At 42.3% G+C, this 12390-nt stretch overlaps 1 protein-coding gene across 3 annotated transcripts in view; it reads right to left on the minus strand.

The window, feature by feature from the left end:
- LOC121533449 (nuclear factor 1 C-type-like) overlaps positions 1-12390 on the minus strand; it is a 110137-nt gene that overhangs the window by 62454 nt on the left and 35293 nt on the right. For all 3 annotated transcript variants that reach the window (XM_045205499.1, XM_045205498.1, XM_041839399.2), the window contains exon 2: positions 11317-11848. In XM_045205499.1, the coding sequence (XP_045061434.1) occupies positions 11317-11848 (532 nt within the window). The remainder of the gene's footprint in view (positions 1-11316; positions 11849-12390) is intronic.

A 12390-nucleotide genomic window follows, 5' to 3' on the forward strand; every position in this document is an offset into this window, starting at 1 on the left:
AAGGCCAACTGTATACGTTTTAGTGCATGTGTGGCACTATTTACATGTGTGCGTTTGAATGCGAGTATGTGTATCTGCATGTGTACACGCGTACAAGCACCTGCGCAGCATCAGCCTCAGGCAAACAGGCATAGGATGTAACAGTGTTGCCGCTCAGTGTCATTCAAACATACTTTTTTTTGTTCGTTTATTTTGACTTAATTTTTGACTTTTATCTTTGACCGTCATTCTATCCCCCGCTCAGCAACTCCACTCCCACTTGTCTCCAGTTCCACATCCCAACCCTCAGCCCATCCCACCTATCTCTGCTGGCCACCCTCTTCGGATTTCTACAACCCATATATCTTTCAACTATGCTGTGATGTTTAACATACAATTTTAATCTACCGGTAATCGAATAGAATCCACAGATTCTACTTTTACTAAGAGTATTAGTATATTAGTAATTGACTGACCAGGTCTCTCCAGATCTCCCAACAATGCTATTTCTAATTTTAGATTAGTGTAATGCTTTTTCAGTCATTCCTGAACCTGAGACCAGAAACAGGCTACCTGAGGGCAAGACCAAAACAAATGGTCTATTGATTCTGTATCCTCACAACAAAATCTGCAGAGCTGCGATGATTGTATGCCCCAAATATTCAACATTTTGTTGGTGGCAAGAGTTCTGTACAATAATTTTAGCTGAAAAGCACAAAGTGTTGAATCTTGCATCGTTATATATATCAAGTCATACACCCTGTGCCATGGAATCGGTACATCAAAAATCTGTATGGCACAGCTGTCAACATCCTGGTCCTCAAATGAAACTGGTATACTTTCCTATTTATGCTATTTTTGTTCCTCTGCCAGTTTTGATCCTTTATATTTGGCAGACAAACCAGTTCCCTACCTCCTTCCGCTGCCACCTGCCTCCTCCATTTTTGTGGTAATGCTGTAATCAATTGTAATTTTGGATTGAGCAGACCTTCCCATAGAATTCTGATAACTCCATGAAAGACATAACTCTACCATTCCAATTTAGTCCCGTGTAGCTCAGTTGGTAGAGCATGGCGCTTGCAACGCCAGGGTTGTGGGTTCGATTCCCACCGGGGACCAGTATGAAAATGTATGCACTCACTAACTGTAAGTCGCTCTGGATAAGAGCGTCTGCTAAATGACTAAAATGTAAATGTACAATATCATTTAAAAACAAAATCTCCTTTTCAAACATATTTTCCATAAATACAGGTATTTTATCAACCAGCACATTTGAGTTCAACCATAATATTTGTAATATTTGTTCTATCTTTTCAGGGGGATGAAATTGAACTTGTAACCAGCTGTGCCATGCTTATTTGAAAAAGACAGATACTTTGAACAAGGTTTCATTTTCAATTAATCGAAAATGAGACATGGCAATCTACACAAGGGCTAAAAGGCCATTTTTAAACAATGGATTTGCTTTTCTTAGTAATCTACTTGAGAACCATTTTGGGTTCAAGTACAACTTTTGTATAAGTGAAGCTTTTAGAGAGAGGTTTAGTGATTTTATATTTAATAATCTCAACCCACCCAGTTCATATTCATTATATAGAAAGGCACGCTTTATCTTGTCTGGTTTAGCATCCCAGATAAAGCAAAATCTTTTTTCTCATATGATTTGAAAAACGCCATAAGTAAGTGAGTACACTGAGATATGACTGAGGAGTTTTAATCTGTGTAATTTTTCCACAAATAGACAGGTATTTACCTCTCCATGGTTGCAGGATCTTGTCTATTTTTACTAGTTTTCTATTGAAATTAATTGTGGAGAGCTCATTTATATATTTTGTGATATGAATACCAAGTATGTCTACTTCAGCGTCAGCCCATTTTATTGGTAAACTGCAGCTTAATGTAAAAGTTGTATTTTTTAAAGATCCAATACGTAATATGGTACACTTATCAAAATTAGGTTTCAGTCCAGAGAGGCCAGAAAAGTTATCTAGATCTTCAATGAGACATTGCAGGGATATAGCTTGCGGATTTAATATAAAACTTGAGTCATCGGTAAGCTCTTTGTTAGCTATAACATTATGAGTAACGTTGTGAGTTGGGTTACAGCAGCATAGAGGATGTAGTCTCATAATGGTTTGGTGGGGGTGTTAAATAGCACTCTTACAGCACAGGGACTCAGAGAGCAATGTGTCAAAGTGCTCTGCTTGAAAATCAACTTAGAGAATGTCAGATATAATTCTATCCCATTAGCCTCTTCAACTATTATTGAGCTTGGTGAGTGGAATTTGTTATTGATAACTACCCCAAAAATTATGTTCTAAATATACACCTATTTCCTGATTTGGCCTAAGTTCAAATGAAATTGATCACCAGTCAACGCTTACTTTAAATGGCGCAATAACCATTGACCCAAAACTCTGAAGTATAGAGTTGTAAGTGTCTTACCTCTCTTCAAGAACCTGAAATGCATTATCTGAAAACAGCATTCGCATTTCATTTTAAAAAATTGGTAGACGATTTTAAGGCAAGTAAACAAGTGTTCTCTTGGACGTGTTGCTAAATCCAAGTCCTCACTTAACAATCAGTCCAAATGAATAGATATTGATGTATGCCCAAGACCACTTGCTGTGCTAAAATTATACTTCCTATGCAAACTCAAACACCTAGAAAATTATGGTAAAAAAAAGCCAACAAAACAATTTGCTTGTGGGACACAGCATACAGGCATATCTCTTATTGAGTCAGTCTGTGTTGTTTAGTGTTCCTAGTAATCAGGCACATTAGTATCCTCTCACACCCCGGCCAGCCTGCCTATCTGAGTTCTCTCACATGTCCACTGACATCTCTCCAACACAGAGCCCAGACTCAGCACAACGCCTGGGTCGTTCCACGAATAGAGTATATTTAGCGTCCCTTTGATATTTTAAGTAGAAATTTTGCACCAATATTGAATTTTAAAAGCGTTTTATATTAAATTAAGTTCCCTTTAAAGAGCGACTGCCTTTAAACAGCAACTAATCCCTTTGAAAACAGCCTATGTGGCAAAAACAGTTATTCTAGTGTCAAAATTTACTACAAAGTGTAAATAGGATAATTTTGGTCATAAATTCAGTCTCTTCTAAAACAGAGTTTGGCACATCCTTGCGTCACAATGGGTAAATGAAGGTTGGGTTTTGATTTGACAATGTACATTTGTCCCTTAACATAGGGTGAACAACTGCGGTGATTGCTCTCTATCCAATAGCATAGACAGTGAGACAGACCTGCCCAGCATCCCGACTTTGTTTACATAAGACAACCCGTCACAAATTTGTTTACTTGAGAAATACTGCACCAAACACCTTAGTTAGATGTAAAATTGCACAACTAAAACATCCTTGGCAAAAACATCAACATTTATTACAGATTTCTTGAGTTTCTTGATTCATTCTGGGGATTTTGAGGTGTCTCATGGGGCACAAACATCATTAACCAAACTCGGAATCAGTCAGGAAACACCTCCAAGACTGAAAACTAGTTTTTCTAATGAGCAACAGAAAAACACACGTGCCAATCGACATGCTCAGTGGCTCTTTAATATAGACCACATGAAACTTTTATAAATCAGATTTTTAATATGAATAAAGACTTGCTAAAGTGCCAAACATCAGTATTTTGACAGGTCCCTCTTCATGTTTTTCCGACTTCTAGGAAGATTTTAATCCACTTAACCCAAAATATCGCCAAGTTTTCACCATCATTGTAAAACCCTAGTTATGTTCTTGCTTTGACAAAGTCATTTCTGAAGAAAATAATCAATGTCATGTGATTAGTGATCAATTTACTTCTGTCCCTCATTTTAAGGTCAACCCTGTTACGTGAACTGAACTCTTGTTTTAATATGGTGAAACTATTCCTTTTAAAATAATTTTTTCAAAAAGAAACATTTAACATATAATACTGAAATGATAGCGTAAAAGCAGGTGAGCTGGTTCTACTCTTTTTTGGGCCATTGTCTGGTGTTTTGTGATGGAAAACTGAGCGAGTCAAGCATAAAATGTCAACCATGTTACCCATAGATAGGCTATACAAATGTTTTAACAATAAATAAATAGTGAAGCTTGCATTTAATTGCACTTCCCTGTTGCACACAACAAGCTTCCATTCCCCCTGTCACAAGGGGGAGTAATGGCTGATTTAAGATGAAAATCTCAACCCTGTTAAGGTCAATCCTGTTACTTTAATGGCACTTTAGTTTTTTTTACCAAGTTACACTACCCAAAATGTACTCTATTCATGGAATGACCCGCCTGCATTCTGCCAGCACACTCCCAGCCCATCGATCTACTAGATTGATTACCGTAGCGCTGCAATGTCTTTGACTTTCACCCGTGACCTCCCTCTCCTTCTCTCGCATGCTATCTACTGTATTTTCTCACTCACTCTCTCTCCCTCGCTCTATTTATCTCTTGCTTGCCTTTCTATCCATCTCCTCTCTCACACTGGCAGTATCTATGTGTGTGTGAGTGTAGAAGCCTCGTGATAATAGTGAAATATAGGGTTGTGAAGGTGAACACAGTGGAATCACAGCCACCAACTCCCTGCTCTACTTCATTTCATATTGACATACGCAGCCAAGCGCAAGCTGGAGTGGGGAGGGAGGGGGAAAGGGGTCAGCCCCATGGATTTTCCAGCAGGCTGAAAGTGAGACTCCTGGCCAGGCTCAGGTCCAAGCTTTATTTCTGTCCACTGGGAATGGGAGCTCTAGGGGCCAGAGGAGGTAGAGACCGAGAGGATACATAACTCTATTTACAGTAAACAAAAGGCAAACTCATATTTGACAATATGGACTAATGTCTTGTTTACCTTCAAACTTCTGTGTTTGAATATCAAGCAGTAATTAACACCACCACCCAATTCCTATGTTGAACAACGTGGTCTACCAATGAATGTAGCTTGGTTCAAGCCTGGTTTCTTTCCATATCAGTCATACTACTGCACCTTCAAACTACTGGCAGTGATATTTGATAATAACCAGAGGGGGAAAGGAATGCAAAACATGGAGGGCAGCTCACAGTACCATTTTTAGCCATCCAAGGTGATATAATTAGATCAAGTGTCTATCACAGCCTGTTCCATTGGCTGTTAGAGAACTCCAGGCGCTAGCCCTTTAAAAGAGATAAGGCGAGAGCAGAACACCTCCCCCTATCAGAGGCAAACAACACAGCTGAACTTGACCTAAGGTGGCTCGCTCCTCCTCCCGCCCCTTCTAAATTTCCGTTGCCAGAGCCGCGGAGCACATTCCTCTGTGGCTGTGTTGACTGAACATGCGTGTTGTTGACTGAGCCGGAGAGAGAATGATCTCTGCAGCAGCAGACAGCAGCCGCCACAGTGCATGGTGCAGACTTACGGTATACCGTTCAACGGTCACAGAGACAACTGTACTGTACAGTACAGTGCAGTGTAGTAGTTTTAGTCTGTGTGAGATAACAGCTACATTTTATAGTGCACACATACACACAACCACAATTTGTTTTTGTGCAGTGCTGTGGCTGCAGATGGAAGAGCCCGCAGATGGGAGGGGTTCACGGGCAGTTCAAGGCAGAGACAGCTCGGCTTCTCAGTATGTGCTCACTTAGAACTTTGGCACTCCTCTCAAGAGTGTTTTATGAAATTGGTTAAACCACCGTACAATCTATTATGACAACTTTTATGCCATATTGAGTTTAATAAAAAAGTATTTCAACACGAGATCTGGAAAATCCTGAATGACACAATACAAGTTGAACGTGTTCAAAGAGTTGGCACAGTTGCATTGGGTAATACTTTTTTTCGTTCTGCAATAAAAACTTAACTCAAACAACACATTTTAACCCAGCATCGTCCTTGAGGATCCAATGCATGCAGGAGTACTGCACTCTGCTCAATTAGTAAAGATACCAAAACACAGGCCAGCAAATGAGCAGGGACCAACACACAGCGTTGCCGTTTGATGGCTTAACACTGCTAACACTGTTCACTCTGTCCAACTCAGAGATGAGAGCAGGGAGGAGGGAGGAAGGAGGGGGAGAGAGAGCTCTGTTGAAGGAAGCAGAGCATAACATAGCCTTGAAACTGAAAGGGGGGTCTGTGCCTTTAAGAACAAATGCTGACTGGTTGCCTCTCTCCCCCTCCCCCGCCTCCTTCCTTTCCCTCTCTCAGCACTAGCCTTCTTCCTTCCCCCTCTTTCTTTGGTCTGAGTGAAAGTGAAAAGCCGCAGCTCCTTATCTGAGTGTTTACAGCCAGGGGTTTGTAGGCTATTAGGCAGGTCAGGTGATAGGGAGGCCGAGCAGCACCGTGACCCAGACGATTCAGGGTGAAGGTCAACTAATGAGGGGGGGGGTGATAGGATTTACTGGGAGGGGCCAGCCGGCCAGAGGTAGATCAGTGGCAGAGACACACAGCTGAGGACAGAAACAATTTCCAGTGCCATTCTTTTTCCGTTCACCTCAGGAACAGCCATGTTTATTCAATCTAAACGAGTACAGCAGATTGACCAGAACAGAAAGGCTTTCAGCTTTACAGATACACTGTACAGTAGGCCAATCATATTCAGAGTGAAATGTGTAAAAATATCCTAAATAAAAAGACCAAGATATTAATAATTAAGAAGAAAACAAACTAAGCTAACAAACTTGAAAACTTTTGCAAAAAGTTATTTCGGCTAAGAACATTCAGGGAAATTAAAGCAATTATTGATAATGTAGCCTACACAACACACACACAAAAATCACACCAGGACAGTGTGCATAGCAAGGAACATCCACAGGCTGGGTGTGAATCGGGGCTGTGTGGTCTCAATCTGACTGGCTTGTGGAGACAGCCTGCCCTGGGATGCAGCTATTGCTGTTCACAGGAGGTTGGTGGCACCTTAATTGGGGAGGACGGGCTCGTGGTAATGGCGGAATTGTGGAATTGTATCAAACACATTGTTTCTTTGTGTTTGAAGCCACTCCATTTGCTCTGTTCCAGCCATTATTATGAGCTGTCCTCCCCTCAGCAGCCTCCACTGTTGCTGAGTAACCCTATCTGGGCCACCGCACTGCACACACACAGGCAAAATTGCCACGGGGGATGGGGGGAGACATCAATTGGGTTGAGGTCGGGGGATTGTGGAGGCCAGGTCATCTGATGCAGCACTCAATCACTCTCCTTCTTGGTAAAATAGCCCTTACACAGCCTGGAGGTGTGTTGGGTCATTGTCCTGTTGAAAAACAAATGATAGTCCCACTAAGCCCAAACCAGATGGGATGGCGTATCGCTGCAGAATGCTGTGGTAGCCATGCTGTTTAAGTGTGCCTTAAATTCTAAATAAATCACAGACAGTGTCACCAGCAAAGCAGCCCCACAACATAACACCTCCTCCTCCATGCTTTACGGTGGGAAATACACATGTGGAGATCATCAGTTCACCCACACCGCGTCTCACAAAGCCACGGTGGTTGGAACCAAATATCTCAAATTTGGACTCCAGACCAAAGGACACATTTCCACTGGTCTAATGTCCATTGCTCGTGTTTCTTGGCCCAAGCAAGTCTCTTCTTCTTATTGGTGTCCTTTAGTAGTGGTTTCTTTGCAGCAATTCGACCATGAAGGCCTGATTCACGCAGTCTCCTCTGAACAGTTGATGTTGAGATGTGTCTGTTACTTGAACTCCGTGAATTTCTGCAATTTCTGAGACTAGTAACTCTAATGAATTTATCCTCTGCAGCAGAGGTAACTCTGGGTCTTCCATTCCTGTGGCGGTCCTCATGAGAGCCAGTTTCATCATAGTGCTTCATGGTTTTTGCGACTGCACTTGAAGAAACATTCAAAGTTCTTGAAATATTCCGTATTGACTGACCTTCATGTCTTAAAGTAATGATGTACTGTCATTTCTCTTTGCTTATTTGAGCTGTTCTTGCCATAATATGGACTTGGTCTTTTACCAAATAGGGCTATCTACATAAAAACATTGAACACCAGCAAATCAGCTCCAAGTGATGTTAATTTTGGAAATCTGTTCCAAAATATTTCCACGCATAATAGAGATATAATCTGACTGTACAAAACATTTGCTCTTTCCATGACATCGACTGACCAGGTGAATCCAGGTGAAAGCTATGATCCCTTATTGATGTCACTTGTTAAATCCACTTCAATCAGTGTAGATGAAGGGGAGGAGACAGGTTAAAGAATACTTTTTAAACCTTGAGACAATTGAGATGTGGATTGTGTATGTGTGTCATTCAGAGGGTGAATGGGCAAGACAAACGATTTAAGTGCCTTTGAACAGGGTATGGTAGTAGGTGCTAGGCACACCAGTTTGTGTCATGAACTGCAACGCTGCCGGGATTTTCACAATCAACAGTTTCCCGTGTGTATCAAGAATGATTCACCACCCAAAGGACTTGACACAACTGTGGGAAGCATTGGAGTCAACATGGGCCAGTATCCCTGTGGACCGCTTTCGATACCTTGTAGAGTCCAGACACGATCAGAACACGCAGGTTGAGATATCAAAACAAACTCTGAACCAACTATATTAATTTGGGGACAGGTCGAAACACATGAAACATTAATGGACATTTAGCTAGTTAGCTGTTGCTAGCTAATTTGTCCTGGGATATAAACATTGGCTTGTTATTTTCCTTGAAATGCACAAGGTCCTTTTTTTCTAGATCTTTGTAGAATTGTTACCCATTTTGAGTCACACAAAATCGTGTGTTCTCTACTCCAACAATTAATCCACAGATAAAAGGGGAAACCTAGTTAGTTTTTAGTAATTTCTCCTCCTTCAGTATTCTTCTTCTGTGGACTTTATATGGCGGTTGGCAACCAACTTTGACTGGAGTGTGGACCTCAGTTAATCTTTCAATGACCCACGTGGGTATATGCTCCTAAAAACCAATGAGGAGATGGGAGAGGCGGGACTTGCAGCGCGTCAAGTGTCAAAAATAGAATCAAGTTCTATTTTAGCGCCTGGCTACAGACGCTCGTTGAGGCGTGTGAGCAGTTTGGATGAAATGATTGAATAACAAGTATGTGTACATTTATTTTTGCAACGCTCACGCACGCAACACGGGCGGTGTGGTCAGCATGTTTGGAAGGTGTTTCTTAAATGTTTTGTACACTCAGTGTATGGTCATGACCATCGGCCCCCTGATGTTCCGGTCCCCTTAACATCGGGTCAAGAAAAAAAATCTGCCCGCGGCTGAATCTAGTTGATGATCCCTGCTGTAGAGATCAGTAGGAAAAGGCACTTCCGTAGCCAAATATCTTATTCATCAATTATTTTATTTTTATTTTTATTTCAATGACCTGGTATGATGGTGCATTGATCAGTTATACAGTTTAAAGCCGTTATTTGTGTCAACGTTTAAAGTAACTGTCCGGTGTTTCCAGATTTCTATGAAATATAACCTCAAATGTATTACAACTATTTCACAATGAGTGAAATTGTTTTCCTTCCAATATTTTTTATTACGTATGTTAAAAATAAGCTTTTCTGTGTTGGAATGGTGTGGGCGTACCCCAACAACATAATGGTGTGGGTGTATACTGGTCATAAAAAATATTAATGACATCATCCTCTTGAGGAAATAGCAAGCATTTTTTAAACGGTCTGTTTGAGATACAAGTTTGAGGTGGGTTTTTGAAGTGTTTTTTTTTTCTTCTTCAATTTATGCTTTGGCCACAAATATGAGTATATTCACATTTACATTTTACAGTTACTTTAAAATCGCAACATTTTCTCTCAGCCTCATGGCAAAATGTGTAGAGTAGCAGGAAATTAGCTTTAAAACTGTAAAATGTTCTCTCAGACTCATGACAAAATGTGTAGAATAGCATTATAAAACTGCAAATTGTTCTCTGTGCCCTATGGCAAAATGTGCTGAAATGCAGCAAGTTAGCTGTTTTCCCCCCTCAATGTGATTTTTTTTTTTTTTTGGGGGGTCTTTCACTTATCCTTCCACTTACTGTTTTTCTAAATACCCCTCTACTTGCTCTCAAAATACCCCTCAAGAGAAGCATAATAAGTAATGTCAAAGTGTGTAGAATTGGAGGAAATGCATTTTAAATATCTACACCACAATTTCACCCTTGCCACACACACACTCATATATATACACACACAATCACCCCCTCACACTCGCTTTACATCATCCTGACACACTGACCTCTCAAATGCACTCATAAACACACACTTCACTGCTCCCGCACACACACACGCCACGGAGAAGACCCTGTCTGTTTGCTGGGGTCAACTCACACACAGAGGGGCTGAGGAGGGTCTTCTGCAATGCTGATTCCCAGCGTTCAGTATTTAAAACAGCTAAATTATTATTTTAACTGCATACGGACGCCAATTGTTCCCATAATATTTCAAAACCGTTTGCATTGTAACAGGGGCTTACAGTAGCAGATTATTCTGTTTTTATGATCATTTTATTTGATGACAGGCTGTGCTCCTCCCTGCCACTAAATACGCCTAATAGAACAGCCTATTCGCCTTAATAGTGGGCACACAGGCCCATTGTGTGTCTATCCTACTGTTTGTGGATTATGTGGGGTGGCCTGGCAGGCTGATCGGGACCCACGGCAGGGGCCAGGGAAGAGCTGCCCCATCAGAGGATGAGCCAAGTAGCAGTGGAGATGCAGAGAGAGGTCTTGGCTGATGTCTGCTGGCTCCAGCCCTAAGAGACAGCCCGCCTGCCTGTGCATCAGCTGGCGCCCAGCTTTCCCCGCTAACTACCAGGCTACACCCTTTTATACAACACTGTAACTTTTAACACATCTCTGAGGCTGGCGTTCGAAACCCATGCTCATTTAAAATGATTTACACTGTCAGGACTTTTTCTTTCTCTCTCTCTCTCTCTTCCTCTCGCTAACGGTCCATCTCTCTCCTTCCAAGACAAACTAACTTCTACAGCTCAGCGCTGTGTGACTGACAGTAAAACAGTTGTTTAAAAGGTCACAGAGCACGGTGCCAGGTCTGCTGCTGCAGGATGTGTGCGTTTACAACACCACACCTGGACAGGCCTGATCATCCACTGAGTCTTCACTATGACACAGCATCTAAGTAGACTTCCTCCTACAGAGCCTTACTGCAGCTCTGACATGTCACTGACGCATAAGGATACTTCCTTCCTATTGTCTGTTCCTAGTAAAACACATAGGTGTCAAAATTCTAAGACTGATTTGCCGTTACTGTATGGGGGGGAAATATATGAACTATTCTAAATGGTCAACAGTTGACTAACTTGTGATATGATGATAAAGACTATAAAGAGTCTGTGAGAATGTGTGTGAGTGTGAGTGTGAGGGCAGTGCACGTACCTCTCTCCTGTACGAAGTAGGCCAGGTAGAGGTCCAGCTCCTTGACCGAGACGCTGATGTGGTGTGGCTGGACACAGAGGATGGGGTTGTTGCACGGCCCCGCCTTGACCAGGCGCTCTCCGTCCGTGCTCTCCAGCGGGATTCCCTTGAACAGGATGACCATGACCAGGTCCAGCCTCCATACCTTGTCGGCTTGGCGCAGGCAGTCGATCCTCCTCATCTTGCCCTTCTGGTCAGGGTTGGAGAGGACGCAGCAGGGGGGCTTCTTCCCCGTGATGGACAGCACAAAGTCCTCACGGCACTCGGGCCGGATGTCCTTGCGGAGTTTGGCCAGCAGCCGCGACGCCCACTTCTGCTTGACCTCGGGCTTCTCTCCAAGCAGCTCGTCCTTCACCGCCCGCTCTTCCTCCTTGGTCATCCTCTTCTCGTGCTTCTTGAAGTACTTGCGTTTGCGCGCCTGCAGGTTGAACCAGGTGTAGGCGAAGGCACGCACATGCGGCAGTAGGGCCTCGATGAACGGATGAAACTCATCCTGGAGAAGGGGACAAGACAAGAAGGGGTGAGTACTACTGTATACATAAATGTACCAGAAGTGACCAAGCAGTATGCCCCGTAACCGTTAACAGCCTATACAGTACGTGTGTATGGAACAAATGACCGTAAATAAAATAAAAGTTTAACCATAGTGGTTCTTTGTCTCCACGCTCAGTGAAACACCACCACCAACAGTAATCATTTATTCAACTATGCTTTGTTGATTGTTTTCCTTCTTTGTGGTCTGATTTTCAACAACCAAAATATACACATCTGCGTGCCTTTGGGGCACCTCACAAGCCAGTTGCTTTGCTGTTTAGAACACAACCGTTGAGCAATGTTCTCTTGGTATCTCTAATTACTTCCATATTTTCACAGAGCAAAAAGGCCATATGCACCAGCCTGCCATATAAAAACCATCCTGAGACCATTTGCACATATAATATGCAAAACTATATGGTATTAAATATAGGCATGGTGCCTGCGTGTTTGTGTTTGCACGTATGCAGGTTGAGCCAAACAATGTATAGACAAAGGTTG

This window comes from Coregonus clupeaformis, chromosome 20, assembly GCF_020615455.1.
Source record: "Coregonus clupeaformis isolate EN_2021a chromosome 20, ASM2061545v1, whole genome shotgun sequence".
In the NCBI taxonomy this organism is placed as follows: domain Eukaryota; kingdom Metazoa; phylum Chordata; class Actinopteri; order Salmoniformes; family Salmonidae; genus Coregonus; species Coregonus clupeaformis.